The 26,804-nt window shown below is 48.4% G+C and overlaps 1 protein-coding gene across 1 annotated transcript in view; it reads left to right on the top strand.

Moving 5' to 3' along the window:
• Nucleotides 1-427: 427 nt before the first annotated feature.
• The window catches only part of DHRS7 (dehydrogenase/reductase 7), a 37,731-nt gene continuing 11,354 nt past the window's right edge, over nucleotides 428-26,804 (top strand). The window contains exons 1-3 of the mRNA XM_084836400.1: nucleotides 428-652; nucleotides 16,829-16,981; nucleotides 26,172-26,278. Coding sequence (XP_084692526.1) covers nucleotides 523-652; nucleotides 16,829-16,981; nucleotides 26,172-26,278 — 390 coding nt within the window. The 5' untranslated portion in view covers nucleotides 428-522. The remainder of the gene's footprint in view (nucleotides 653-16,828; nucleotides 16,982-26,171; nucleotides 26,279-26,804) is intronic.

Raw genomic sequence — 26,804 nt, 5'->3', positions numbered from 1 at the left:
AAGGCGGCATACATCATCCTGCTCTCCATTTTATCCTCACAACAGTCCTGTGGGGTAGGTTAGGCTGCGAGTCAGGGACTGGCGCAAAGTCACCCAGTGAGCAACATGGCAGAGTGGGGGCTAGAGCCACAGTCTCCTGAGCCCCTGTCCAATACTCTACCCGCTTCCCCATCACCCTTGCTCTCCTAGAGGCGCAGGAGCAGGCCAGGCCTAGCCTCCTTCTCGGTCAGTTGGCAACCCTAAACAATAGCGACGTCGCGGGTGAGAACAGCGGCCGGCGCCTGAGCGCGAAAGGGGCGCGCGGCGGCCCCTGCGAGGAAGCGCCGGGGGAGGCACGCGACTCGCGTGCGAGGGGGGGCGGAGGGAAATGGGCGAGCCCCGCCCCGCCCGGCGCAGCTCGTCCGCGCTGGCGGGGCCCGCCTCAGCCACTCCTTGCCGGGGAGACGCCGAGGCAGGACGGGTCGGCCCCGAGGCGCGTAAAGCCCGGCGGCCCCTGGGCGCGCCCGACTTCCCCGCCGCGCCATGGCGTTCTACCTCTGCTTCGCGATTTGGAGCTGCGTCTTCATCTCGCTGGCCCTCCTGATCAGGCGCTGGCTCCGGGCCGACGGAGACCTCACGCTGCTCTGGGCAGAATGGCGGGGCAAGAAGCCTGGTAAGCGGCAAGCTGGGCGACCCGCCGCCGCTTTTGCGCGCTGCCTTCCAGTGGAGGCTGATGGCTCCGATTTCGGAGGGGCTGGGCAGCCCTTCTGGGTTTCAGCCAGAACTTTAACGGAGCTATCCAAGGCGCTGAACGCCGTCCCAGATAGTCTCAGCACCTCGGATAGCTCCGTTCGAGTTCTGGCTGAAACCCGGAGTGGCTGCACAGCCCCACCGAAATCGGAGCCACCAGCCTCTGTCGCTGCCACGCTTCCCTTCTCTCCCCCGCTTCCCTTTTCCCCCTTCTTGGGTGGGGTGTGGCAGAACGCCTCCTCCCAGCCGGGCGCAGGCTGCCCTCCGCTTCCAGGGAGCGGAACCGCCTCCAGCTCGGCGGGGCTTCTCTTCTGTACGTTGCCGAGCGGGGGTGCGGGAGGAGAGCCCGTCCCGCGGCCTTCTGTGGGGCTGGAATAACAGGCAGCCAGGTCAGAGCGGCAAACGGAGTGTGAGCTGCTTTTTGCCACCCAAATATAACCACCGTTTCCAAAGTCCATGACTTTATTAAGTCAACCGAAAGATCACCCCCCCCCAAAAAAAACAAACCCTATGCAGGCTTTCGAGATCTGCAGATCTCTTGATCCAGCAACGTGGGAAGGGGTGGGGGGAGAGGGAAAAGCTGACTTGATGGTGAAATCACATGGTCTGTTTCTTCTTCCCCAATTCCACCCCCTCTCCGCACAACTGGCTTTTTATTTTAGCTTGCCTGATGAAGAGAACTGGAGATTTTGAAAGCTTGCACATGTTTTGAGATCTTTTGGTTGGTCTAATAATGGTATTGCGCTAATATGGATTTTGGAATTTTAATTATGGCCAACCTGGCTACCTTTGCTTTTTAAATACAACCACAAGTCTCCTGATGCATTTGTTCTTATTTTAATAAAATGAGTTGAAAATGGATCAGTTATTGATTGTGCCCTCGATGATCAGAAGCCCCCGAACTTGAAAGCTTCTGGTCATCCAGTGCAGGGCAAGAGGAGCGGCCACCTGTCCTCCCATCTTGCTGTTTTGCTAGACCAGCTTCCCCCCCCCACCCCAATCTAGCAAAGGTATTTCAGAAGGCTGGAAGAGACCCAGGACAGCTCATACCCTGGCCTCTTCAATCTCCTCCCCTCCCTGCTCACTAAAACGCCCCCTTTTTTCCCTCTCCAAGGTCGATTTACTGACCTTGGAGGGCAGCCAGTGTGGTCCTTTCCACACCAGCTGCAAGGGGGCAGGAGAGGGGGGCCAGATTGCTAACTCCTCCTTCCAAGGTTGGAGCGCTGTCTCTGGCCTCAGAGAAGGGAATGCCCAGGATCCTACAGCCATACAATATCTAGGGGCCATAGGATTGCTCCCTTAATGCCTAGCAGTCATTCTGTCCCAGCCATTCCCAACCAGGTGCCCTCCAGATGCGTTGGACTACAATTCCTAGCATCCCCCAGCCAGCATGGGTGTGGTAGTCCAAGACATCTGGAAAGCACCAGGCTGGGGAAGGCTATTCTAGCCTCTGACAAGTCACATCCTATCCATGTTTTACTCCTCATGCTTTCTGGTGGAGTTTATTGCCAAGTAAGTTTGCATAGGATTGTGGCTGTGGTATTCCCCCCCCCCACACACACACAAGAGTATGGGAGAATTTAACCAGTAACCTTCCCTCTGATCCCCGCATTTGTCAGAAAGAAATGTGAGACATCTATCATCTTGCCTAGTTTGGCCTTAAGGCTGCCAGTTCTCAAGGCCAGGAGTGGGCAGAAAGTAGAAAACAATGCATAGTTTTATTGATCTTTAATTGTCTTGGTTATATGTGTTATTTAAGGTGCAATCCTATGCATGTTTTTCTCTCTTAAATATGCATAAGATTGTGCCCTTTAAGGAATTAAAAAACCAGTCTGATGTCCTCTGCATGTGTTGGACTGCAACTCCTATGATTCCCAGCTAGCATGGGCCATGCTGGCTCGGAGTTATGGAAGTTGTAGTCCAACACATCTGGAGGCCACTAGCTCGGGGAAGGCTGAACTAGCAGTTTACTGATAACCCATTCACTTCCAGAGAGATTAAATAATTATATTACTGCGCTCTCTCTCTCTCCCTTTCTCTCTCCGTGTGTGGGTGTGTGTTTAAAATTCCTGACTAAGGAGAAGGATCTGGAAACAAAGTTTTTTGTTAAAGCAAACACGAAAGCATATGCCAGAAGCTTTGCAAGCATCTGCGAAAGACAATGTTTGTAATGTGTGTGTTTGTTTACACAGTCATTTTATGAGCTCTGTCTTTAATGGAACAAATGTTCTGCTACAGCAGGCGTGTGGAACCTTTCAGCCTGGGGGCCAAATTGAGTCTCTGAGAAACTCGCAGGACCCACATTGCAGTCATGGGCAGGGCTAAAAACAAAAAGGGATGAGGCCTGAAGGCAAAACGGGCTAGGCCAAAATACCAGACATACCAACCTATTTTAGCGTAAAGCTCTTACTGCCTGTTAGGAGAGGCATTTCAGCCTTTTACATACATACATATAAACTTTATTGTATATAGCCATAGGCCTTTAAAATGTTTAAAAATGTTAGAAAGAAGCCATTCCTAGCACAAAACTTTGATGTAAATAAAAATTATTTAAAAACTCAACAAAGTTATTAAGAACAAGCCATGTTTACCATCCGCTAAGAAGGCTGACTACTTATATCTAAAATGATAAGATTTATAGTACATTATAATTCCTGATATGGTGAGACTGCAGCTTTGGCTGCCAAAGCAAATTGGGCTACCAAGTATGTGATAAATAAATGGTGATCAGCTAGGAGACCCCTTCGTGTGGTCTAAATAAGTACCATTAAAACACACAAGTTGAACATTAAAAATTAAAGAAAAAAGACCTTGGCCATATTTATTAATTGTCTTATCCTTGGAGGTACGGGGAATACTTACTGCTTCCCCTAGTCCTAAACCTAAAGCTTTTTCCCATGAAAGAATAATTATTGCCCCTCCTGGCATTAAAGTCCCCACAGGTTAAAAAAAGTGATTAGGGTAGTCTACTAGAAGGCTATCAAACAAGTCATCTAATTTGCCCCAGGCCTCTGCTGCAAGGCAAGAGGGTTTGGGGAGAAGAGAGACATTTATACAAATTAGGGCCTCTAGCTTACAGCCTTGAATTATTAAGACCTGCCAATAATTGGAGGCTACCCCAATCTATCCACCTTTAAATGGAGGAAATCAAGATAGCTCAAGATAGCCAGTCTATTTTAACCTTTTAGAATGGGGAAAACACACACACAAAAGCCAAGACACAACCAAACAGTTAGGGGCAAGGGGTTGGGCCAGGGCATGGGGTCCTGGCCATCCAGTGGACAACAGGTGGCCTAGATTTGGCCTTAGGTTCTACACCCCTGTTATACAGCCTTGCACAACATTTGGCCCACCAAACTGAATGCAGCTTGCCAGCTATGTATTATGCCAGGGGTGAGCAGCCCCTGGCCCATGGGCCCTGGGCAGCCAGTCCGGCTCCTGCTGCAGCCCCCACTGCCCCCTAATTCATTTTTTTTAAGTTTTGAAGAAAAAAAAGATGTCCCGTACTGGCTACGGAGTGCCATAAGGGTCAAAGTGAGCTTACAAACAAGCTAATTGTGACTCGTGGATACTCTGTAGCTGCTACGGATGCCATTTTTAATTTTTACTTTATTTTTATTTTTCAGCACCTGCAGGAGGGGTTGTTTGCCCACAGGGGGACAGTCTGGGGCAAAAATGGGCCCCGGTCCTCTTGCAGTTGTCCACCATGGTATTATGCCTTCTGGAGTTCTTGACAAGTGATATCCCCCCCACCCCCAACGGTTACTGCAGTTTCAGGCAGGCAGCAAAACCAGCAGGCTTATTTAGTCCTGGGGGTGGGAGTGGGAAGCTACCTTATATGGCCAGTGGTCCACATTTGTCTTGGTAGCTTCAGAAGTTGTGCAGCTGATGGGTTGGATTCAGATCTAGGTACGTGCAACTGGGCTGGTGGGAGTGGACCACCCAGAACTGCCACCCAGCGAGTCAAGGGATCCTGCCGAATGGGGTATGCTGTTGAATAATTCTTTTTAAAAGGTATCTAAGGCTGCATTCCTATGCATGCTTAGATAGAAAAAGTCTGACAACTCCCAGCATTCCCCAGCAAGCCATGCTGGCTGGGGAATGCTGGGAGTTGTAGGACTTTTTTCTTTCTAAACATGTGTAGGATTGTGGCCTAAGCTAATGGCCATACCCAACAGTGATGTGGATTTTCCAGAAAATTTGGCATCAGGCTAATTTACGTAGAGTTAGTTGCACTGGGAAATTTTCGGGTGCCCTAGAGAGTGATCTAATTTAGCATGTTCATTTTACTTGTATTTAGTACCCCATGTTAACTTTTTCTCCCAATACACCCCAAGTATTTAACCTGACATATTTGATGAAAAAAAGTAAAGCACACTTAATGTGATTTAAATGTTCATAGAATCATAGAATAGTAGAGTTGGAAGGGGGCTATAAGACCATCGAGTCCAACCCCCTGCTCAATGCAGCAATCCAAGCCAGAGCATCCCTGACAGATGGCTATCCAGCCTCGTCTTGAATGCCTCCAATGTGGGAGAGCCCACCACCTCCCTAGGTAATTGGTTCCATTGTCATATTGCTCTAACAGTCAGGAAGTTTTTCCTGATGTTCAGCTGGAATCTGGCTTCCTGTCACTTGAGCCCAGTATTCCATGTCCTGCACTCTGGGATGATCGAGAAGAGATCCTGGCCTTCTTCTCTGTGACAACCTTTCAAGTACTTGAAGAGTGCTATCATATCTCCCCTCAGTCTTCTCAAGGCGAAACATGCCCAGTTCTTTCAGTCTCTCTTCATAGGGCTTTGTTTCCAGTCACCTGATCAACTTTGTTGTCCTCCTCTGAACCCTCTCCAGCTTGTCTGTATCCTTCTTCAAGTGTGGTGCCCAGAACTGGACACAGTACTCCAGATGAGGCCTAACCAGTGCTGAGTAGAGGGGAACCAGTACTTCCCGGGTTTTGGAAGCTGTGCTTCTATTAATGCAGCCCAAAAGAGCATTGGCCTTTTTTGCAGCCACATCACAGTGTTGGTTCATATTCAGCCTGTGATCTACAACAATTCCAAGATCTTTCTCACTTGTAGTGTTGTTGAGCCATGTATCCCCCATCTTGTAACTGTGCATTTGGTTTCTTTTTCCTAGGTGTAGAACTTGGCATTTATCCCTATTAAATTTAATTCTGTTGTTTTCTGCCCAGCGGTTCAGTCTATCAAGATCACTTTGAATTTTGTTCAAAATTCAGAAGCAGGGCTCCAACCTCGGAGCCCAGAAACCATGCTCCCCTCCTCCTCAGAGCCAGCGCGGTTCTGGCTATGTCTCCATGCTCGGAAATGGAGCATGGTGATGAAAAAAGGGGAGTATTCCCAAGGGTGGGGAGGGGAGGAGACTGCAGTGGTGGCCATACAACATTTCCTATGGCCGCCCCAGTCTCCTTCCCTCCCCCTCCGAGGTGCCACTGCTAGACGGGTGAAATTGCCTGTCCAGCAGAAATGCAGGGTGGCTCAAGAGCGGAGATGATCTTCGCCCTGTACTGGATGCTCGGTAGCCCCTGAATTCAGAGGCTGCCAACCATCTTCATAGGGTTGCACCCTTAGAAATTTTAGCAACCCAAAGAATAGGTGTGATATGCTGACCACCACTCATCCATTTCAGTAGAGATCCGTTCTCTTCCACTGGGGTTCCTGTAGCTATGATTCCCACAAGTTAATTAGGCATTGTATGAAAAAGAACCTCCTGCTTGTCCTGAGTCTGCTGCCAATCAATTCCATTGGGTGGCCCTTGATTTTAGGATGACGAGAGAGACTGTTTCTCTTTCTACCCCCTTTACACAGTTCTTTATGTTATAGACCTCTATCATGTTCTCTCCCACCCCTTAGGGAGCAATCCGGCTAGATCTAGACAGCGGCTAGATGGCCATAGGATATGCTGTTATCTTGTTATGTTGGAGCCTGCACTCTGAGGTTGGTTCCCAGAAAACTGACCTCCCCCCACTTCTGCGCTGCCTCCGAGCTGCCTCCGAGGCAGTGCGGAACAGCCCCATTCTCCGAACTGCCTCCAAGGCAGCACGGAACAGCCCCATCCTCAGGGCTTGCAAGAGGAGTGCAGAGCGGCCGGAAAGGGACGTGGCTGGGGGGCGTTCTGGGGCGGGGAGAGCGTAGCTGCCTGTATGACACATCTACACATCCGATGTGTTGTACAGCAGCCTCCTTCCCCGCTCCGTGCTCCTGCAGCTAGACAGCTACAATTGGCTGTCTTGCAGAAAAAGCAGGGCAGGAGGAGTGTGGAGGGAACAATCCCCTCCGTGCTTCTCCTGCTTTGCTTTGGATAGGCGGTCGCCTCTGAGTTCAGAGGTGGCTGCCTATCTAGACAGGATTGCACCCTTAGTTGCCCTATTTTATTTCTCTTTCTAAACTAAAAAAGCACCTGTTATTTGTTTGTTTGTTTATTATATTTCTATACCACCCCAACAGCCAGAGCTCTCTGGGTGGTTCGCAACAATTAAAACCACAAAATGCAGCATAAAGGGCAGTATAAAATTTAAAAAGTTTAAAACTACAGTATAAAAGTCAAACCAAAATAAAAGCTAGCGGCAGTGCAGAGAGTTAAAATACAATAACAGATTTAAAACAATGGAGCTAAAAGACTCAAATGCCTGGGAAAATAAGGTCTTCACCTGGCATCACAAAGAGTACAACATAGGCGCCAGGCGAGTCTCTCTGGGATGCGAGGTCGGGCACCGCAGGCCTGTCCAACCCATTCTTGGAAAGAATGGAGGTTGCACAGTGGCAGTGCATCCTATTGCTTTCATCTTTTTTTAATTGGGTGCAGAGTGCCAGTGTTGCAAAATGTATGTGAAAACGGGCATTTAGAACTGCATAGCCAACTTTACAACTAGGGCTTTGCTGGGCCTGGCTCAGCAGAGGGTCGGCTGCACGCTGAAGAAATCATTCCCATATTTCCTGTTGGGGTTGCACAATAGATTCTGTGCAGATGTGTCGACTGCTGCATATTCTTATCTGCACTGCACCACGCATGTTATTTGCACAAACCCCTTTTTATCTGATGCAACATTCCTTCCAATGAAGGTTGATTGGTATTGGCATCCTTGTTTTTGTCAAGCAAAGAACTTGTCTTAATGACTGGTCAAGTGTGTTTAAGGATGGAATATATATGTATGAAATAAGATTTTTGTGTGTGTTTGAAATCTGTATCCCACTTTTTCACCAAATGGTGTTCAAGGCAGCTAACAACAATCATACAAATACAATACAATAAAAAGCAGTAAAACAGCCATAAAAACAAGGCAGATAAAACATACATAAAATAAGCGGAAGCAACCTGTTTAAACCAATTACAACAATTATAATTAGCATAAGTATTATCTTTTTTAACCTTGGAAACTACCCTTGGAATCAATTGTGATGAAGGGCAGTATAAAAATAAAATAAGGGTGCAATCCTATGCATGTTGAGACTGGAAAAAAGTCCTACAACTAACAGCATGCCCTAGCTAGCCATGCTGGCTGGGGCATCCTGGGAGTTGTAGGACTTTTTTCTGTCTAAACATGCATAGGATTGCACCCTAACTGAATAGCTTGTGGGTGTGTGCTTGAGAAAAACTTCAGAAGTGGCATTCCAGTTACTTTGTTTCCGATGGTGATGCTCCACTGTAGAGTAGGAACTTGGAAAGGATCATAAGGTCACCTATTCTAGTCCTCTGCCTAACAGTAAGGCAGTCCAGACCATCACAGAACAAATTATACCATGCGGCCTGGGGGATGCTGGGATTTCATAGAATCATAAAATAGTAGGGTTGGAAGGGGCCTATAAGACCACTGAGTCCAGCCCCCTGCTCAATGCAGGAATCTTAAGCCAAAGCATCCCTTACAGATGGCTGTCCAGCCTCGTCTTGAATGCCTCCAGGGTGGGAGAGCCCACCACCTCCCTGGGTCATTGGTTCCATTGTTTTATTGCTCTCACAGTCAGGAAGTTTTTCCCGATGTTCATCCGAACACATCAGGAAATTTTTCCTGATGTTGTAGTTGAACACATCTGGAAGGCACCAGGTTAGGGAAGGCTGTATGGAAAACCATACAGTCTGGAGCACAAAATCTGCCAGAATAAAGTTGAACAGTGTAACAGTTCAACCTTTCGAACATTTCTGGTGTTTCTCCAGGCAGAGCGGGCTTCCCTCCAAAGTGACTGGTGCCAAAGCTGGACCCTGGGTAAGGCTTTGTTCACAATTTGGCTTTGGAAAGGCCAACAACGTGTCTCCAAAAAGAGTGTTTCTCTAAATGCTAATGAGGGTGGGAGTAGGGTTGAGTGACTGACAGGTCCACCTTTTAATCATAGGGCATCTCTTACCAGGGGATCTGCAATCACAGTGCTGGGGAGGGCAAGGACGGGACCATGAGATGGACTTACTTCCGACACTACTAGGCTTCACTATGAAAAAAAGCCTTAACCTGTTTTTCAATCATCCTAGTGCCTTTTAAGCAGAATAACACGCCACCATTTTAACACAGAATGGTGGCTTTTTTAACACAGAATGGTGCATCCTAGGGCACTCCCTAGTGCCCTCACCAGTTGTTCTGAAACTTTGCAAGTTTCTTGCCTGGAGACACCTCTATATGTGTGCCGTTTTCATACAATTTGCCCCCCAAAAGGAAGGAATGAGGGTAGGGGAAGCAAATCACTCTTCACCTTCCAAATTTAAGGATCTTCTTTCACATAAACCAATGCTCCTATCCTTTCAAAACTTAGCAGTTTTCTTATTTTTGGGCCACATCTATGCTTTCTGTCATTTTCAAAAGAATGTTCCTCAAGGAACTTAGGGGGATACGTATGACCTTTTTTGTAGGGGGGTTGGGCTCGATGGCCTTGTAGGCCCCTTCCAACCCTACTATACTATTCTATGATTCTATGTATACCCCCCAAATGTAAAGGCTGCTCTTCATCTGAAACCTGGCAGACTTGATCCCTTGAGACAGGGCAATTGTCCCTGCAAATGTAATCCAATTCTGCCAAGAAATAAAAGAAGTTTTTGGCAGTTAAAAAAACACCAAAATATAAAGATACATGGCACAACAGTCACTACACCTATCTTTTTAAATTTGGTAGGCATAATCCACTTCTAAGGGGCCTGTAAATTTCCTCCACATCTGACAATGAGAAAAAAGTTATAACCATTTTTTGATGTCCCATGATTGTCAGTGGGAAGCACCAAGCCTCAAATTTCTGAATCTTGACTCAGGGTCAGTACCCAAGTCAAAGTGGGCGGCCTCCAGATCTGTCTGAGCAGAATCAGGCTGTTTTCAAACGCACCAAATTGAGGTCTGAATAAAATCTTGTGGTCTGTGCACACCTGTAGTTCAAGGTTGTAACTGTATTCCTCAACGTGTCCAGTGGGTGTCCTTTCAGAATACAGTGTGCAAAACCATTTGTGTTTGTGTACATGGATGGATTCTCAGCAAGGTTTGAAAGGTGTACTCTTGGATATTTTCACTATTGTCTTACAAAGCAGTGGTTTGGATCCAGACCAAGTTAGTTGAACCTAGGTCCCATTGGAATCAGTAGTGCAAGTTAAGCCCTATTCAGGTGTGCTTCTTACCATGAGCAATGTGTAAGGAAAGGGAACACTCCCGCCCAACTGATGGAGGATGACTGTCTGAAGAGGAAGTTCCTGTATCTGTGGAGGCTCTCCACCCAAGGCAGAACATGGATTTCCCAGCGTTCTTAATCATGTGGAGAGCCTCCATGGATAAAGGAAGCTCTCCTCTTCAGACATTTGCCCTCTGAGAGTTGAGGGCAACAGATGAGACAACAGAGTGGGGCAGGGCTAAAGCACTCCCTTTCCTTCCATGATGCTTTTACATGGAAAGACGCACGCCTGAATAGGGCTTTAGTCATGACTTAAACTAAGTCCCATTGATTTCAACAGGAACGAAGTTAGGCTGCATACAACCCAATGTTCTTAAGAGTAGAAAGGAGTCACTATTTTTACGCTTCATAATAACTATAGCAATGTTATCAATGCAGGTCAGTTAGTCACCCCCATTTATTTTAGGCAAAGGGATTTGTGTCTTTGGCATTCACAGCTAGAACATTGTTGTTGTTGTTCAGTTGTTAAGTCGTGTCCGACTGTTCGTGACCCCATGGACCATAGCATGCCAGGCCTTCCTGTCCTGCGCTCTCTCTCCCGGAGTGTGCTCAAGTCCATATTCATTGCATCGGTGATACTATCTAGCCATCTCATCCTCTGCTGTCCCCTTCTCCTTTTGCCTTCAATCTTTCCCAGCATCAGGGTCTTTTCCAGGGAGTTTTCTCTTCGCATTAGGTGGCCAAAATATTGGAGCTTCAGTTTCAGTATCTGTCCTTCCAATGAGCAGTCAGGGTTGATTTCCTTTAGGATTGACTGATTGGACCTCCTTGCAGTCCAGGGGACTCGTAAGAGTCTTCTCCAGCACCACAGTTCGAAAGCATCAGTTCTTCAGCACTCAGCCTTCCTTATAGTTCAGCTCTCACAGCCATACATTACTACTGGGAAAACCATAGCTTTGATTATACGGACCTTTGTCTGCAAGGTGATGTCTCTGCTTCTTACTATGCTGTCTAGGTTTGCCATAGCTTTCCTCCCAAGGAGCAAGCGTCTTTTAATTTCATGGCTACAGTCACTGTCTGCGGTGTCTTGGAGCCCAAGAAAATAAAATCTGTCACTGCTTCCATTTCTTCCCCTTCGATATGGCAGGAAGTGATGGGGCCAGATGCCATGATCTAAGTTTTTTTAATGTTGAGTTTCAAGCCAGCTTTTGCACTTTCCACTTTCAGCCTCAACAAGAGGCTTTTTAGATCCTCTTTGCTTTCTGCCATTAGGGTGGTATTGTCTGCATATCTGAGGTTGTTGATAATTCTCCCGGCAATCTTAATTCCGACCTGTGATTAATCCAACCCGGCATTTCTCATGATGTACTGTGCATACAAGTTAAATAAGCAGGGTGACAATATGCAGCCTTGTCGTACTCCTTTCCCAATTTTGAACCAATCGGTTGTTCCATATCTGGTTCTTACTGTTGCTTCTTGACCCTCGTACAGGTTTCTCAGGAGACAGGTAAGGTGGTCTGGTACTCCCATCACTTTAAGAATTTGCCACAGTTTGTTGTGATCCACACAATCAAAGGCTTTAGCGTAGTCAATGAAGCAGAAATAGACGTTTTTCTGGAATTCTCTTGCTTTCTCCATGATGCAGCGAATGTTGGCGATTTGATCTCTAGTTCCTCTGCCTCTTTGGAACCCAGCTTGTACTTCCGGTAGTTCTTGGTTCACATACTGCTGAAGCCTAGCTTGTAGGATTTTGAGCATCACCTTGCTGGCATGTGAAATGTGCGCAATTGTATGGTAGTTTGAACGCTATTCGGCAGGCATTGCCCTTCTTTGGAATTGAAATGTAAACTGACCTTTTCCAGTCTTGCGGCCACTGTTGAGTGTTCCAAATTTGTTGGCATATTGAGTGCAGCACATAGATCCTTTTTATTATTTATGTTACTGCTCAGTGTATTGAACCAGAAATCCAGGTGATCCTGAGGAATGCTCATATGTTATGTGCAACATCAGTAGTGGGGTGGGGTGGTGGTGGAGTGACTACTGGCTCTCTGCCTTTAATTTAATCACAAAGTAATCTTGTGTGAGTGATCCAGAACAAATGCTTTCTCGGAATTCAGTCAGTAACATTTCAAATCATAGAATCATAGAATATTGGGTTGGAAGACTATCGAGTTCAACCTCCTGCTCAGTGCAGGAATCCAAGTCAGAGCATCCCTGACAGGTGGCTGTCCTGCATCTTCTTGAATGCCTCCAGGGTGGGAGAGCCCACCACCTCCTTAGGTAATTGGCTCCATTGTCGTATTGCTCTGACAATCAGGAAGTTTTTCCTGGTGTTCAGCTGGAATCTGGCTTCCTGTAACTTGAGCCCATTATTTCGTGTCCTGCACTCTGGAGAAGAAAATAATGGAGAAGAAAGCTTGGGCGTGAGAACTTGCCTTCCTTCTTATCAAGGTCAGGGCAGGGTGTAGTTCTTCCGGGCCGGGGGCCAAATCTAGCCCTCCTGGGGTCCCAGAAGGCCACGCCTCCTTCCTGGCCACAGCTGTTTCCCTCAACCACTGATGGTTTGGTGGTTTCCTGGCTTTTGTGCGGTTTTTTCTCCCACTATAAAAGGTTGAAATGCCTCTCCTGAGGCTTAACTTACTGGCAGTAAGAAGTTTAAGCTACAATATACTGGTATTTTTGATATTATGGCCTGACCCTTTTGCATCCAGCCCTGCCCACTCTGGAATGTGGCCCCTGAGAACTTCTCCAAAACTGAAAGATGGCTGAAAGGTGTTCAACAGCCCAGATCTAGGTCAGCCTTCCCCAACCTGGTGCCTTCCATGCTGGCTGGGGATGATGGGAGCTGTAGCCCAACACATCTGGAGGGCACTAGGTGGGGGCAGGCTATCCTAGGTGATAGGTCGCTGACCCTGGTGAAATTGTGAATCATGGTGTTGTATAGCATAACAGCCAGGGTGTTGTCCCAATGCAGCAGCCCAGAGCTCTGTAAGGTACAAGTAAGGTGGAGGTGGAAGGGAGTTTAATGAGGCAGGGCAGGGAAGTGAAATTCTGTGCATAATCTGTTCCCTGCTAAAAGGGCCAAGGATGTCTCTTGTGCCATCTCTCTCCCACCTCCCCAATGACACAGAAGTTGGTTTTGCACAACACAAAGTCAATGCATGGGTACTGTATATTGAAGCAGTCAAAATTTGCATTTTTGCATTGTAACAACAAACATTTTTTGCTTTTCCTTTAATTCGTGGATGAAATAGACAAAAGTCAGATGCAATTTGGGAACTGGAGCAACAGGTAGTCTCTTCTTTCTCCTTTTTATTTTTAAGTTGTAGCCATTATTAAGTAAACAGCTTTTATGGGTGCCATGAAAAACGCTGAGCTAGCAGTAATAACAGCTGAACTGCAGTTGCTGAACCTCTATAACATATTGATGCTTTTTGACGTAAAGGAAGAACAGACTGTGCTGAACTTAGTGCATTTATGGTTGTCAAGGCTGGCACACTATATGTCAGCCTTTCTCAATGAGACACCCCTCCAAATGTATTGCACTACAAGTCCCATCATCCACAGTCAGCATGCCCTATGGCCTTACTGGCTGGAGATTATGGGAGTTGTAATCCAATATATCTGGAGGGCACCAGGTTGAAGAAGGCTGTGAAGTATGATTATTAGTACACATGAATGGAGAGCTCTTCACACTACTAGAAGATGGTCACCCCTTTTCTCTTTCTGTCCCCTCCTTCTCTCCCTCTCTCCCTCTGCCCTTCCACCTAGCAGGCTACCAGGGAAGTATCACTTGGCTCTTGCCAGAGCTCCAAACTTATTGCATGCAGAGGGCTTTTGAAATTAGGCTTAGGGCTGCTGCTTGCCCCACCATAGTCTAGAAGCATCCTTGGTCATAGTTCGTGTAGACCCATTGAAATCAATGGAACACAGGTTTGAGACCCATTGATATCAATGGGTCTGCTCTACTGCACTATGCCTTAAGTGGATCCAAGAATTGAGGAGTGTGTATGGGAGGTGGCAGTTTAGGAGAACATCTCTTGAGTGTTAAAAATCTGAGAAGCCGCGTATGAAAAGTTCATACTGGACCATACCACTTCAGACCGGTGGTGGGGGATTACATTTTTTTATTGCTCCCCATGTAAAAACAACACCTCCCTTCATGTAGAAAACTCACACACCAAGAGTAGGAAGTAGGTTCCAACATAGACTTCTTCACCCTGTGCTAATTTGTGGGGTGGGGGAGCGCTCACAAATGTGATCTCATACTTGAGTCTATGCTTGGGTACAATCCAAGATGTATAAACTTCAGCATGATGGTGTATAAAACAATAGATGTTGTGGACAAAGTGGATAGGGAGAAAAAACTTCTTTCATAATAGTAGAATCTAGGGACGTCCCATGAAGCTGATTGGTGGGAGATTCAGGACAAATAAAAGGAATTACTTCACCCAGCACGTAGTCAAATTGTGGAATTCTCTGCCACAGGACATAGTGGTGGCCACCAACTTGGATGCCTTTAAAAGGGGGTTGGGCAAATTCCTGGAGGAGAAGGCTACTAGTCCTGATGGCTCTGTGCTACCTCCAGTATCAGAGGCAGGATGCCTATGTACAGCAGTTGCTGGGGAACGTGGGCGGGAGGGTGCTGTTGCACTCAAGTCCTGCTTGTGGGTTTCCCGTGGACAGCTGGTTGGCCACTTTGTGAATGGAATGCTGGACTAGATGGACCCTTGGTCTGATCCAGCAGGGCTCTTCTTATGTTGTTAGGTGAATCTTTATTTTTTTCCTTTTAATAAAATGATCTCTTTAATAAAATGATCTCTGCCATGCAATTTTGCTGAGTGTGTTGCTCTGTTCTGAGCCGTAGCTCGGGTCTTCTCAGCACGAACTGCTGCTGAACCTGCTGCTACACATTCTCGCATGTGACGATCCAGCCGAGGAAATTTGGTTCCACATGTGGTGTTAGTAGTAAAACGCCTGTGGGTGGCAACATACCTTGTTTCAAATATCTAGCTCAGCCTTCCCCAACCTGGTTCCCTCCAGATGTGTGGGACTACAACTCCCAGGATCTCCCAGCCAGCCTTGCTGGTGGGGGGTTGCTGGGAGTTGTAGTCCCACACATCTGGAGGGAAGCAGGTTGAGGAAGGCTGATCTACCTAACAACTGGTTGCTAAAGAGAAGCCAAGGATGAAGAAAGCAATTTAGCAACGTAGCAACCAAATGCCTGTAAATTTTGAAAATATGGTGACTACAGAGTTCTTTCTGCTTCTGTTGACATAGCAAAGTCCCTGAGGAGCTTGGCTTGAGCAAACCCTACCCGGATAGAGCTGATGATGTCATTTGGGGGATTGCTCTGTGCAAGTCACTCACAGTTCTGTTTCTGGACTTGAGTATACTTTCTTTTGTTGCCCCTGATAAACAGCTCTACGTTTTGCCTGGATGGCCTTGAAGCTCATACCTGAGGGAGGGAGGGAGGGAGTGTCTGCTCAAAACAACAGCATTTGTACTTTAAAGACCAATACATTTGTTACAGTTTAAGCTTTCTTGGACTCTAGTCCATAGAAACTTGTGCCATAATAAATGCGCTCGTCTTTAAGGTAAATCACAACGAAGAGAAACAGGTTCTCAGGATGCAATTTTTTTTCTTCCTACAGTATTTTTTTTTTTTGCATCCTGAGAACCTGTTTCTCTTCTTTGTGATTAACTTTGGATGCTCACCTCCTTCTGTTTTCCTAGTCTTTAAGGTGCCACAAGACTCTTTGTAGTTTGGGGGGCAAAGTACTAACATGGGGTCATCCCATGGGAGATTCAGGACAGATAAAAGGAAGCATTTCTTCACATAGTGCATACGTAAACTATGGAATTCCTTACCATAAAATGGCTTTAAAAGGGGATTAGACCAATTCATGGAGGAGAAGGCTATCAATGGCTACTAGTCATAATGGCTGTATATATCTCCAGTATCAGAGGTAGTATGCCTCTGTAAACCAGTTGCTGGGGACACAAGCTATTGTACTCATGCCTTGCTTGTGGGTTTCCCAGAGGCAATTGGTTGGCCACTTTGTGAACAGAGTGCTGGACAAGATGGACCTTTGGTTGGATCCAGTATGGTTCCTCTTATGTTCTTATGGGTAAGAGTAGTATCTAGTTAAGTTCTCCCTCTGATGGAACTGCTTCTGTTGATGGAACAGGGAGGGGGTCAACAGCCCCCTGCTGCTGTGCCTCTCTGCACCTCCCAAATCTGCCCTGTAGGGTTGGGGGACCCTACAGAGTAGACTTTGCGGAGGGGTTTGCAGGTGGGAGGAGAAAAGGATAAAGTCCCATTGTGTGAGCCGGCTTCCACTCATGTTGGATTTCATCCTAAACCACATGGCTAAAGAACCCCTAACCGCTTGCTACCTATTGGGAAACATCATGTGTGCGGACATACAAATTTGCCAACTGAAGTAGCAGTGAAAAAGGTGGTCCCTCTAACCTGTTTTGTGTGTTTTTTTTACTTGTGACAGAAAAAGAGCTCCCAGGGCAAGTTGTCTGGGTGACTGGCGCCTCCAGTGGAATTGGAGAGGAACTGGCCTACCAGCTGGCGAAGATTGGGTCCTTGCTCGTGCTCTCAGCAAGACGAGAGAATGAGCTGGAGAGGGTGAAAAAGAAGTGTCTTGGTAGGATGTCGTATTTTTAAAAGCTTGTATTTATTTTATTTTAAAGACATTTTTATAAGTGGGTTACAATAATAAAAAAATATAGCTAGCAGAATAAGTGCAGGCATATTTTATGCACCACTCTGATTCCAGCTAGGAGTTTATATACATACATACATACATACATACATACATATTCTTAGGGCAGTATCCAAGTTGACACTACTGCTAACTAAGAACGCAATCCTATGGGGATAGGCAGCTGCCTCTGAACTCGGAGGCGACCGCCTATCCACTGCAGGGCGGGAGAAGCACGAAGGGGATCGTTCCTTCCATGCTTCTCCTGCCTTGCATTTTTGGCTAGACAGCCGATTGCGGCTGTATAGCCGCGGGAGGGTGGAGCAGGGGAGGAGGCTGCTGTACGACACATTGGATGTGTCATACAGGCATTTCCGCCCACCCCGGAACGCTCCCCAGATACGTCTCTTTTTGCCCGCTTCGCACTCCTCTTGCAAGCATGGAGCGTGGGGCAGCGCGGAAGTGTGGGGAGGTCAGTTCTCCGGGAACTGACCTCAGAGCGCGGGCTCTGAGGTCGGTTCCCGGAAAACCAGATATCCTATGGCCATCTAGCTGCTGTCTAGCAGCCGTAGGATTGCTCCCTAAATGATGTTGCGCACGCGTAAGCGACCTCTAGCTCAATGGCAGTAGCGTTGCTGGCATGATGGGTGTTCCAGGGAAACCTGTTGCACCAGTAAATGCTATCGGTGTTGGCACTAGAGGTCGCTTATGCTTGTGCGATGTAATTTATGTTAGCGGTAGTGTCGACTTGGATATTTCCCTTAGTGTCCAGCAGTGCCGCTCGTAAAATAACAGTGCTGATGCGATTATCTTGTAACTTTCAACTCTTGCTTTCCTTAATAGTTCAGATGTGTAAGGCTGACATGGGTTCATCTTTTTGCCATTTGGGGCAAGAAGGAATTCATCCTGTCCATCCCTGCTTCTTGTCTATCTTTTAATCTATGGGTCTTGATACAAAAAAGATAAAAATTACCATATTTCCACCCACCCGCTCGCCATCAATGGGTTACAAATAAAAGAACTAGGGTGACAACATAAAGCAGACAAGTCTGCTTGATATCTATACTGCCCGCCACTTGGCCTCAGTAATCTTCAACTTCTAGGAGGCCATGTCAGAGTTTGCATGTTTTCAGAAGAGCTGTGTTTCAAGAGGGCATTTAGCCTACAGTTCGATCATGCTAGGTTTTTTAAAAATAAAATCTAGTGTAAGTCAATAGTGATAAACAAATAGCAAAGGTAGCCATGTTGGCTTATAAGAAAAAAAAATCCAAAATCCATTTTAGAGCAATTTCTTTATACCAACCAAAATGTCCCCACAATAGTGAGCAAGGTTTTGAGTTCTCCAGAACTCTTCATCAGGCTAGATGTTAAAGAAAGCAGGCAGGGCGAGGAGGAAAAAAAGCTGGCTGATGTTGAAACCATGGTGTCTACATTGAGTCATGGTCTTCACAGCCTTCCCCAACCTGGTGCCCTCCAGATATGCTGGGGCTACAAATCCAGTAGCCCAAAAGATCTGGAGGGCACCAGGTTGCCTGCCCCTGCCATAGATCCTCCAGTGCTCCCAGAGTATGGATGTGCTCTGGGTAGGAACCTGGTGGTGCACCAGATATGTGATGCAGACACTCGCAATAAATCTGTTTTATTTATTACTTATTCTACACATTTCTATATTGCACCGACATCACCAAAGGTGCCATGTACATAAAGTCATAAAAACAAAATAACCCAGCTGTAAAATGTTAAACACCAAGAGTCATAAGAATCTTAAAACCAGCAAACAGTCAATTCAAAATCAGTTTTGTTTGAAATTGTGTTTATAATTTTAAACTTGAAGAACTTCAAGAGACGAGAAATATTTCTACATGACTGGAAATGTGGGGACATTTTAATTTGGCATCATCCTCCCTTTGAGGAGCCTCAGGGCGGTGTCCATGGCCTTTATCCCCTTTTATCCTTGCAACAACCTGTGGAGGAAGGTTAGGCTGAGGTCTGGCATGAGGTCACCCTGTCAGCTTCGTGGCTAAAGAGAGATTTGAACCCAGGTCTCCTCGGCTGAAGTCTTACGTGCTACATGACCCTACCTCTCCTTTACTGCTCCTTGTTGCTTTCTCTGCATAGGCATCCTAACCAAATCTTTGGATCTATAACATATATTGATCTGTTAACTGGCAACCACATTACCTCGTAGGACAGGGGTGGGGTACTTTGGGCCCGCAGGCCAAATCCAGACCTCCTGGACTCCACATCTGGCCCTGTGGGATTGTTCAGTAGTTTCCCGGGCTTTGTGCATTTTTTTTTCACAATTCTAAAAGGCCAGAATGACACTTAGTTTACTGGTAGTAAGAGCTTCAAGCCACAATATACTGGTATTTTTGGTTGTTTTGGTTCCGCCCTTTTTGCCTTTGGACCTGCCCACCACTGGAACATTCCCCCCCCCCAAAAAAAAGCTTCTCCAAAATGGAATTCAGCCCTTGGGCTGCAAGAGGTTTCCCCACTCTGCTCTTGGGAAATTGAGCTAAGCTGTAGCATTGCATAGCTGTTGCCTTGGTCCAGCTTTTCCCACTTTCTTAAAACCTTGCCAGGAGGGGCAGAGGGGAGAAGGTAGCTACCTTCAGTGGTGGCATTTTGGCACTGAAATAAGTGAAGGGGGTATTGCTCCCAGGTTTGCGGTGCTGAGCAGGATCTGGGTCAAAAGTGGCACTCATGGATAGGTCCATGTTGCAAAACGCCCATTCTGCTTCATATTTGCTCAGCAACTGAAAGAAATGAGGCTATTCAGGCCTGCCTGGCTTATGGAAAGACAGTTAATCATTAACAAACCCATTTGATGTTGTCTGGGGGGGTGTCTCCAAGGTAGATTTGCTTGGAGCTGGCTCCATTGCTCAGGGCACATGACATCATGGTCATCCTGCAGCCACCCTGGAGCTTTTCGTGGAAAAACTGGATTTCCCGAGACTACTTTAAGTCCGATTCTTTTCCTTAAGTTGGGTTCTCCACTGTATAGTTGTTGTGTACCCCAGCTCCCACATTTACCTCAGGTATGCTAGCCCTGCCCAGGGGTGTGCCTTTCACTGTGGCCCCGGTCAAGAGGTGTTTCCTGTCCCTCTGTTTCCTGTCCCTGTGTTTCCCAGCACAGACCAATTAGTGTCTACTCAGAAGAAACTCCCATTGTGGTCAGTGAGGCTTGTCCCCTAAATGCACACTTCAGAATTTACAGAGATCACCCACAATTGAAATAGCACATTTTAAAGCACTAATTCCCTAAAGGCTGTACAGCACTATCTTGAAGCTGAAATTCTCCGTTGTTTGCTTTATTGTCGTTCAGAAGTAATGAATTAGCACCTGTGCAGCATCAGGTTAGAAAGGGGACTAGTTTCCCATCCCTGTGTTTCCAGTTCCTGTCTTTCCCAACACAAAGATATGTGTGTCTACTCAGAACTAACTCCCATTGTGGTCAATGAGGCTTGTTCCCCAAATGCACACTCCTGAAGTTACTGAGATTACCATGCATTGAAATAACATGTTTAATTAATGCAAAGCTTCAGTTGTTCACAGCATTGGCAGCTTCATGGGAGGGAGAACACTGTGTTTCTTTAAGGTTTGTTGCTCTAAGGAAGCAATTAATGCAGAGTCAGGGGGAGAGAAAAAGAGAGAAGGAGAGTGATTTTTGTCGAGACACAGGAGGAAACCTCCCAGGATTTTGTTGAAGGAGAAAAGGTTGTGGGGAGAGCCTGGTGGGGGGGATCCTCACATTGGTTGAGCAGCCCCTGCCAGTAAGATGATGTTCACTTCAACACCCCCACCCCCCCGGAAGTATGCTCTGTGAAATGACTTACTGTATACTGGTACAGTGCACCCTTCGTGGAGCCCTGTACGGACCAAAGCCAATTCCTAGGAAAATCTGGGTAAGCCACCATTCCCTTCTACTTCTGTGGTCATGGAGACACCCCCCCAGGATTCCATTTGAAGGAGAATCACTTGAAGACCCTGAACTTATGGGCTAGGGAGAGAGATCCTCCCTCTTTCCCTTGGGTCCACGGGACGCGGCCGTTGCTTGCGCGCCAAATGGGCGCTACGCCTCCTTTCCATGCCCTCCATTGCTCGTCACTCCCTGCGTCTGTGTTGAGCATCTAGCAAGCCCCCCTCCTGCACTCTCTCACTGCCTGGGTCACTATGTGTCACAGGAATGCCGGCAGGGGGAATCTCTGCCAGCTGCTGTGCCTGTGAGGGATGAGCTGGCTCCTCTCCCACGGATTGCTGTTCCTCCTCAGAATCAGAACTGATCTGGGGCTCTATCAGCTCAGTTTCCACCCTGACACTATGCTGGTGGGGGCCCAGGCAGCCTCATAAGAACATCAGAAGAGCCCTGCTGGATCAGACCAAGGGTCCACCTAGTCCAGCATTCTGTTCACATAGGGGCCAACCAGCTATCGACCAGGAACCCACAAGCAGGGCATGAAACAGCACCCTCCCGCCCATGTTCCCCAGCAACTGATGTACATAGGCTCACCTCTGGTACTGGAGGTTGCACCTAGCTATCTAGACTAGGTTGGGGGCATCATGATGATACAAGAAGTCCACCAGGGTAGGAATAATCCCAGTTTTGATGATTCTTCTGCTTGGATAGCAGTTTCCTGTTGGAGACACAGACAACAGCCTGGATGGCCTATCTCAGGGGTGTCGAACTTCTTTCAGCCTGAGGGCCAAATCCTGTTTTAGAGATGCTCTTTGGGGGGGACTAGATTCCAGTGGTGGGTGGGGCTAAAGGCAAAGGGGGCGGGGCCAGAAATGCCAATAACTAAGAGCATTTCCACACAAGGCTTGCTCCAGGCCCCATGGCTTGAGCCTTCTCAAGCTATGTGGGGCAGCTCCTTCAAGTCTCATCCTGAACCAGGGCCCCAATTCTTCTGCCTTTTTGTCCCATAGAGTTCCTGTCTTGGCTCCTGTGAAGGCAGAGAGTTGACCCCCTTCTTGGATGAGGTGATGTCCATTATAGGGATTCCCAGTGGGGATACGTGTAGACCTTATCCCTGAAAGAAATCCGGGGCTCGGTTCCTGGAGGGTGAGGCCTCCCATGTGGTAACTCCTTCAGGCTTCACCCCCAGCAGCCGCAGGCACTCTTTCCCTCTGGGGTCAGGCAGCGTTTCCTTCCTTCAGAGGCCAGGTCTACCCATAGCGAAAGCCAGCAGTGTCACTCCAGACTCCATTGCTGGAGCCCGCTCAAGATATGGAGTGTGAGGGCGACTCCTTCAAGCCTCACCCTCCCCTAGCACGGGAGAACTGAGGAGCTTCCCCCTTTCAACTGCGGGCCATGGTGCTCCCAGCTCACGTCCAGACTGATGACCCACACGTGTCGCGGCGCTCGTTAGGAAGGCTGAAGGGGCCCGTCCCGTCCCCCCACGGAGGGAGAGCAGAGGGGCTTTCAGGCCTTCAGGGACAGCTGCCGGAAGACTGGGGAGACGGGGCGCCCTCGCTTTGCGCTCCGCAGCCGCTCCTGGGCATCTGCGGGGAAGCGGGAAGCCTGGGCTTCGCGTCCTGCAGAGCTTCTGGCAGGGCTGGGGAGGTGGGAAGCCCTCACTCTCGTGCCAGCAGCAGCTCCCGGCTGGCTGCCGTTACCGTGGAGCCGGCCCTCGACACTTGGGCGCGTGGTGGAGGATGTGTCCCCAAATGTCACCAGCCGTAAGTGAGCCAGCTGAGTTTTCCCACCGAGGGGAACGGCGGAATAACTCTGCCCCCCAGGAGAGGAGTGGGACCGGGATCGACCCCCTCCCCCGAGAGAAAGGGGGGATCAAGCTCTGCATGTACAGCTTTACTTTCCATCCATCCGGCCTCACGAAGAGGGCAGAGAACGGAGAACACAGTCTTCCTCCTTACTGGGACACCCCCCAGGGGTGAGATTCAGGTGCCCCAGGAACACGGTTGGGCTTGAGTCTAGGTGGCAAAGGGGGACAGATGGGCAGGCCTTGAGCGCACCTGCCCCACGCCCTTTGCCTGCACACAACCTCAGTGCTCAGCCTGTTCAGTAACCGCATCATGGCCCAAACCTGGGGCTGCGTCCCTCAGTGAAGGGGCAGAGGAGGTCCAGCACAGCCTAAGGCAGCTCAGGCGGAACCCTTGCCCAGCCTTGTGGAGCCCTTCCTGGGGAAGCTCTGGAGTCTTCACCCCTTCCAATGCCTGAGAACGTCCCTCACTGACGGGGCAGAGAATGTCCAGTGCAGCCTAAGGGACTATGGGTGGAATCCTTGCCCAGCTCGTGGAGCCCACCCTGGGGAAGCTCTGGAACCTTCACCCCTTCTAGACTAGGACAAGTTTCCAGAGAAGTGGAAGTAAGAGGCATTTTGGGTGAAAAGCTGGTAAACAGGTGTTTCCCCCTAATTTGAATATGCTGAATCCAAATACCCTGTTTACCAAGCTGAATTCTCACAGGAACATGCACAAAGGTTGACCTGGGGAAGGATCACATGAGCGGGGATCACGCAGCCGAAGAGAGGTTGGTACTCCTGCTGAGGGTTGTTTAGGGGAAGGGGCCTCGAGAGAAGTCCTGGCCAGAGCCCCCCCAGAGCCAACCCCTGTCCTCATGGTGACTTCAGCTCTACCAGCTCCCAGGGCTCAGCACCTCCAGGGCAGGGGAAACCCAAAGCATCGCCCCCAGCCACTGTTCGGGGAGGGGTGTCTCAACTGCTACTCACCCACACAGTAGCCATTCGACAAGCCCTCCGGTTTGCTGCCTGGCTGGCCACTACCAGCAAGTGTCCCAGGAGCACCAGATCAGGGGAAGGCCCTGCTGGGTTTCCCCACCAGCCCCCCACTGCCCCATTGCATGTGAAATCCCTAGAACAGACTGCAAAGCCTGTGGGCAAGTGTGGTTATTTATATCGTGCCATCAGTATTTGTGATGTTTCACAGAACAGCGTAACAAAAGAAAATTAAAACTGGCTCCCTGCCCCAAGGAATGTACAGTCTATGTTTCCATGGTGGGAGAGAAAACAAGGGTGCATGGGAGGGAAAAGCAAACATAAGCAAAACCACAGAGAGCAGGAAAGGAGGGAGAGTGAAAAGTCTGAAGGATAGCAGGTGTCAGAGAAATCTTTACAGCATGATGAGCGTTCATCTCTTTATTGAAAGGAAACAAAAGCATACATGCACAAAGGTTCTTGCAAGCATCTTGTAAAGAGATTCTCCTTGAACACAGCTAAAACAAAGCTTTTATACAATGAATGACAAGCCACAACTTTGGCCAACACTGACTGGATACAGAACACTACAGAGGCAGGACAAGTTGTTTAATACTTCCGGATTGGTTTGTAGCTGCCGCATAGCAAAACAAGGAGCTTTAGCTGTCAGTGTGATGAGCAGTTCTTACTGTCCTGGTTTTATCTGGCTTTTCAGGTGGCACTGAAGCTGGGGCACGAATATTTTCCTTTCCCCCTGACATTGCTTTTCACCCAGACTTTCAGTCTGCATTCTTTGTTTACTTTCACTTTGCTGCGTGCAAGGTTAGTGAAACACAGGGTCAGCGTAAGCAGCACGCTGATTAATGGCTGCTGGAATTCGCTTCCACACGGGCAGGCGTGGAGGATGGCATGGCGCTTCTGCAGACAGGGCCTGGCGCACACAGTTGGTGCCACGTGGAAGCGACCCAGTAGCCACTGGAGCCACCTTCAGCCAAGGGGGAGAGTGACACGCTGCAGCCCACAAACTGCTCCCGCCCTCCAGGGAGGGTCCTGCACTCACTATGGCCGGGGGCTGCGTGACATGGACACCATCACCTGTTAGGGCCAATCACGGGGAGGTCTTTCCCACAAAGGCAGCACTGTTAGTGGGAAAGACCGGCACGCTGGTGTCACTGACGCAGCCCCCAGCCACGTGGCAGCGGACTCGGAAAACGGCTCGCTTGCAGCTGGGGAGGCACCCGGTTGGGAACAGAGGAAGCGGCCTTAGACTGAGTTGGACCGCCAGTCCATCTAGCCCAGTATGGTCGACACTGACTGGCAGCAGCGGCTCTCCAGAGTTTCAGGCAGGATTCTTTCCTAGCGCTACCTGGAGATGTTAGGGATTGAACCTGGGGCCTTCCATGCAAAGCAGGTGCTGTACCACTGAGCTATGGTCCCTGGGATGTGCCCAGGCCTGGAGATCAGCCTCAGAGGCTTTGCCCGTAGGCTCAGCACCAAGGCCAATTAGACTGGTGAACAGAAGCTGACTGAGCATTGGGGCAAATAATCAGTGGTTTACTTCCTGCTGACTTTACTGTTAGTGCGTCTGCTGATCCTGCAGCAGTCAGCCATGCTGTGCTTTTAACCCCCTCCCCCCACCCCTGCCTGCATTGGCTTTTTTCTTTTTTTTTTTCAAGGCGGTGGGCTGTAATTCAGGTTGCTGCGGGTGTTTCGTTTTTAAAGGATCTTTGGCCCAAATGTTAACCCTGACCTCACTTAGGGACATTGGAAGCTGCCTTACCTTGGGTCTGACCATTAGCCCAGTATTGTCGACACTGACTGGCAGAGGCAGCTGTCCAGGGTTTCAGGCAGGAGTCTTTCCTGGCCCTACCTAGGGCATGGCCATTGTCTGGGGATGATGGAACTGTAGCCCAATGCCTGCTGAGCTTAAGGTGGGTCCCATCTGTCTTAAATTCTTGTAATAGGCAGGGCTGTGTGAAGAGTGGTGATTGCTTGTCCAGCATTTTTTCAAAAAACTCTTCCAGGGGATGGAACCTTCTAAAAGTTACTCTGCCTTCTGGACCTTTCCCCAGCCAGGGCTCAGTCCCTGTCATCATCAGGGAAGGCTGGGAAAAACCCCTGCCTGAAACCCTAGAGCAGAGGGAAGCAAACAGGGGCCCTCCAGATGATTTGGATTACAGTTCCCATAATCCCTGGCAATTGGCTGGGGCTGATGGGAGATGTAGTTCAAAACGTAAGGAGCGCGCCGCATTGCCTACCTGTGCCCTAGAGAGCCAGATGGTACTGAGCAAGTTCAGCCAATTAGCTAATTAGGTGGGCTTGAGGAGGTCCTTGTGTTTAACCCACGTGTGTTCGGCTCTGCTGCTACATGCGGAGGCTGGTAGGGCTGATTCTTAAAAAGCATTATTGTTATTTCCAAATGGCCTTACCACTTCCCCCCTTCTTCTTTTTATCTGTAGAGATCAGCAGCCTAGGTGACAAAGATATCCTTGTTGTGCCACTTGATTTGACCAACAGGGGCTCCCATGGACCTGCAACAAAGACCGTGCTTCAGCATTTTGGGAAAGTAAGTCAGCCCTTCCTCACTTGCTAACCTGGGTGGAGCGGCAGGGACATCTGCCTTGCATGCAGCCAGTATAGGGGTGGAAAATGGGGATCAAAGGTCACGTAATGTACTGTCTTACTAAAATAACATTGGCCTGGTTCACACATAATTCTAACCCATGATATGGGTTGCTGAATTCTGGGTTGTTGTGTTGTGTGAACCCAGCTGCGCTAACAAACCACAAACCATCCAGAAAGAGAACCCATGGTTTGTTGTTGGGTTGAGAAGTCTGGGTTGTTTAAACCATGGGTTGTCATTACATGGGAACCCAGAACCGTGGGTTGTTCATGGTTTGTTTGCCAGGCTTTAGAGGCAGCGGGCAAGAGCTGTCAGAAAACCCCAGTCGTTCTACATGCCAGTACTATAGTACTGCAAAGGCATTTGGGATATAGGGAGGGAGAGGGCGAATGAGGAGGGAAACAAACAACCCAGGGACTGAGAAAACAAACCACAGTTTGTTTGATTGTCTGCCAGACAAACCTGGGTA

Source organism: Heloderma suspectum, chromosome 1, assembly GCF_057233095.1.
Source record: "Heloderma suspectum isolate Gila_16-S chromosome 1, 16-S_ref, whole genome shotgun sequence".
NCBI classification, from domain to species: domain Eukaryota; kingdom Metazoa; phylum Chordata; class Lepidosauria; order Squamata; family Helodermatidae; genus Heloderma; species Heloderma suspectum.
This window is presented reverse-complemented; position numbering and strand designations above follow the sequence as displayed.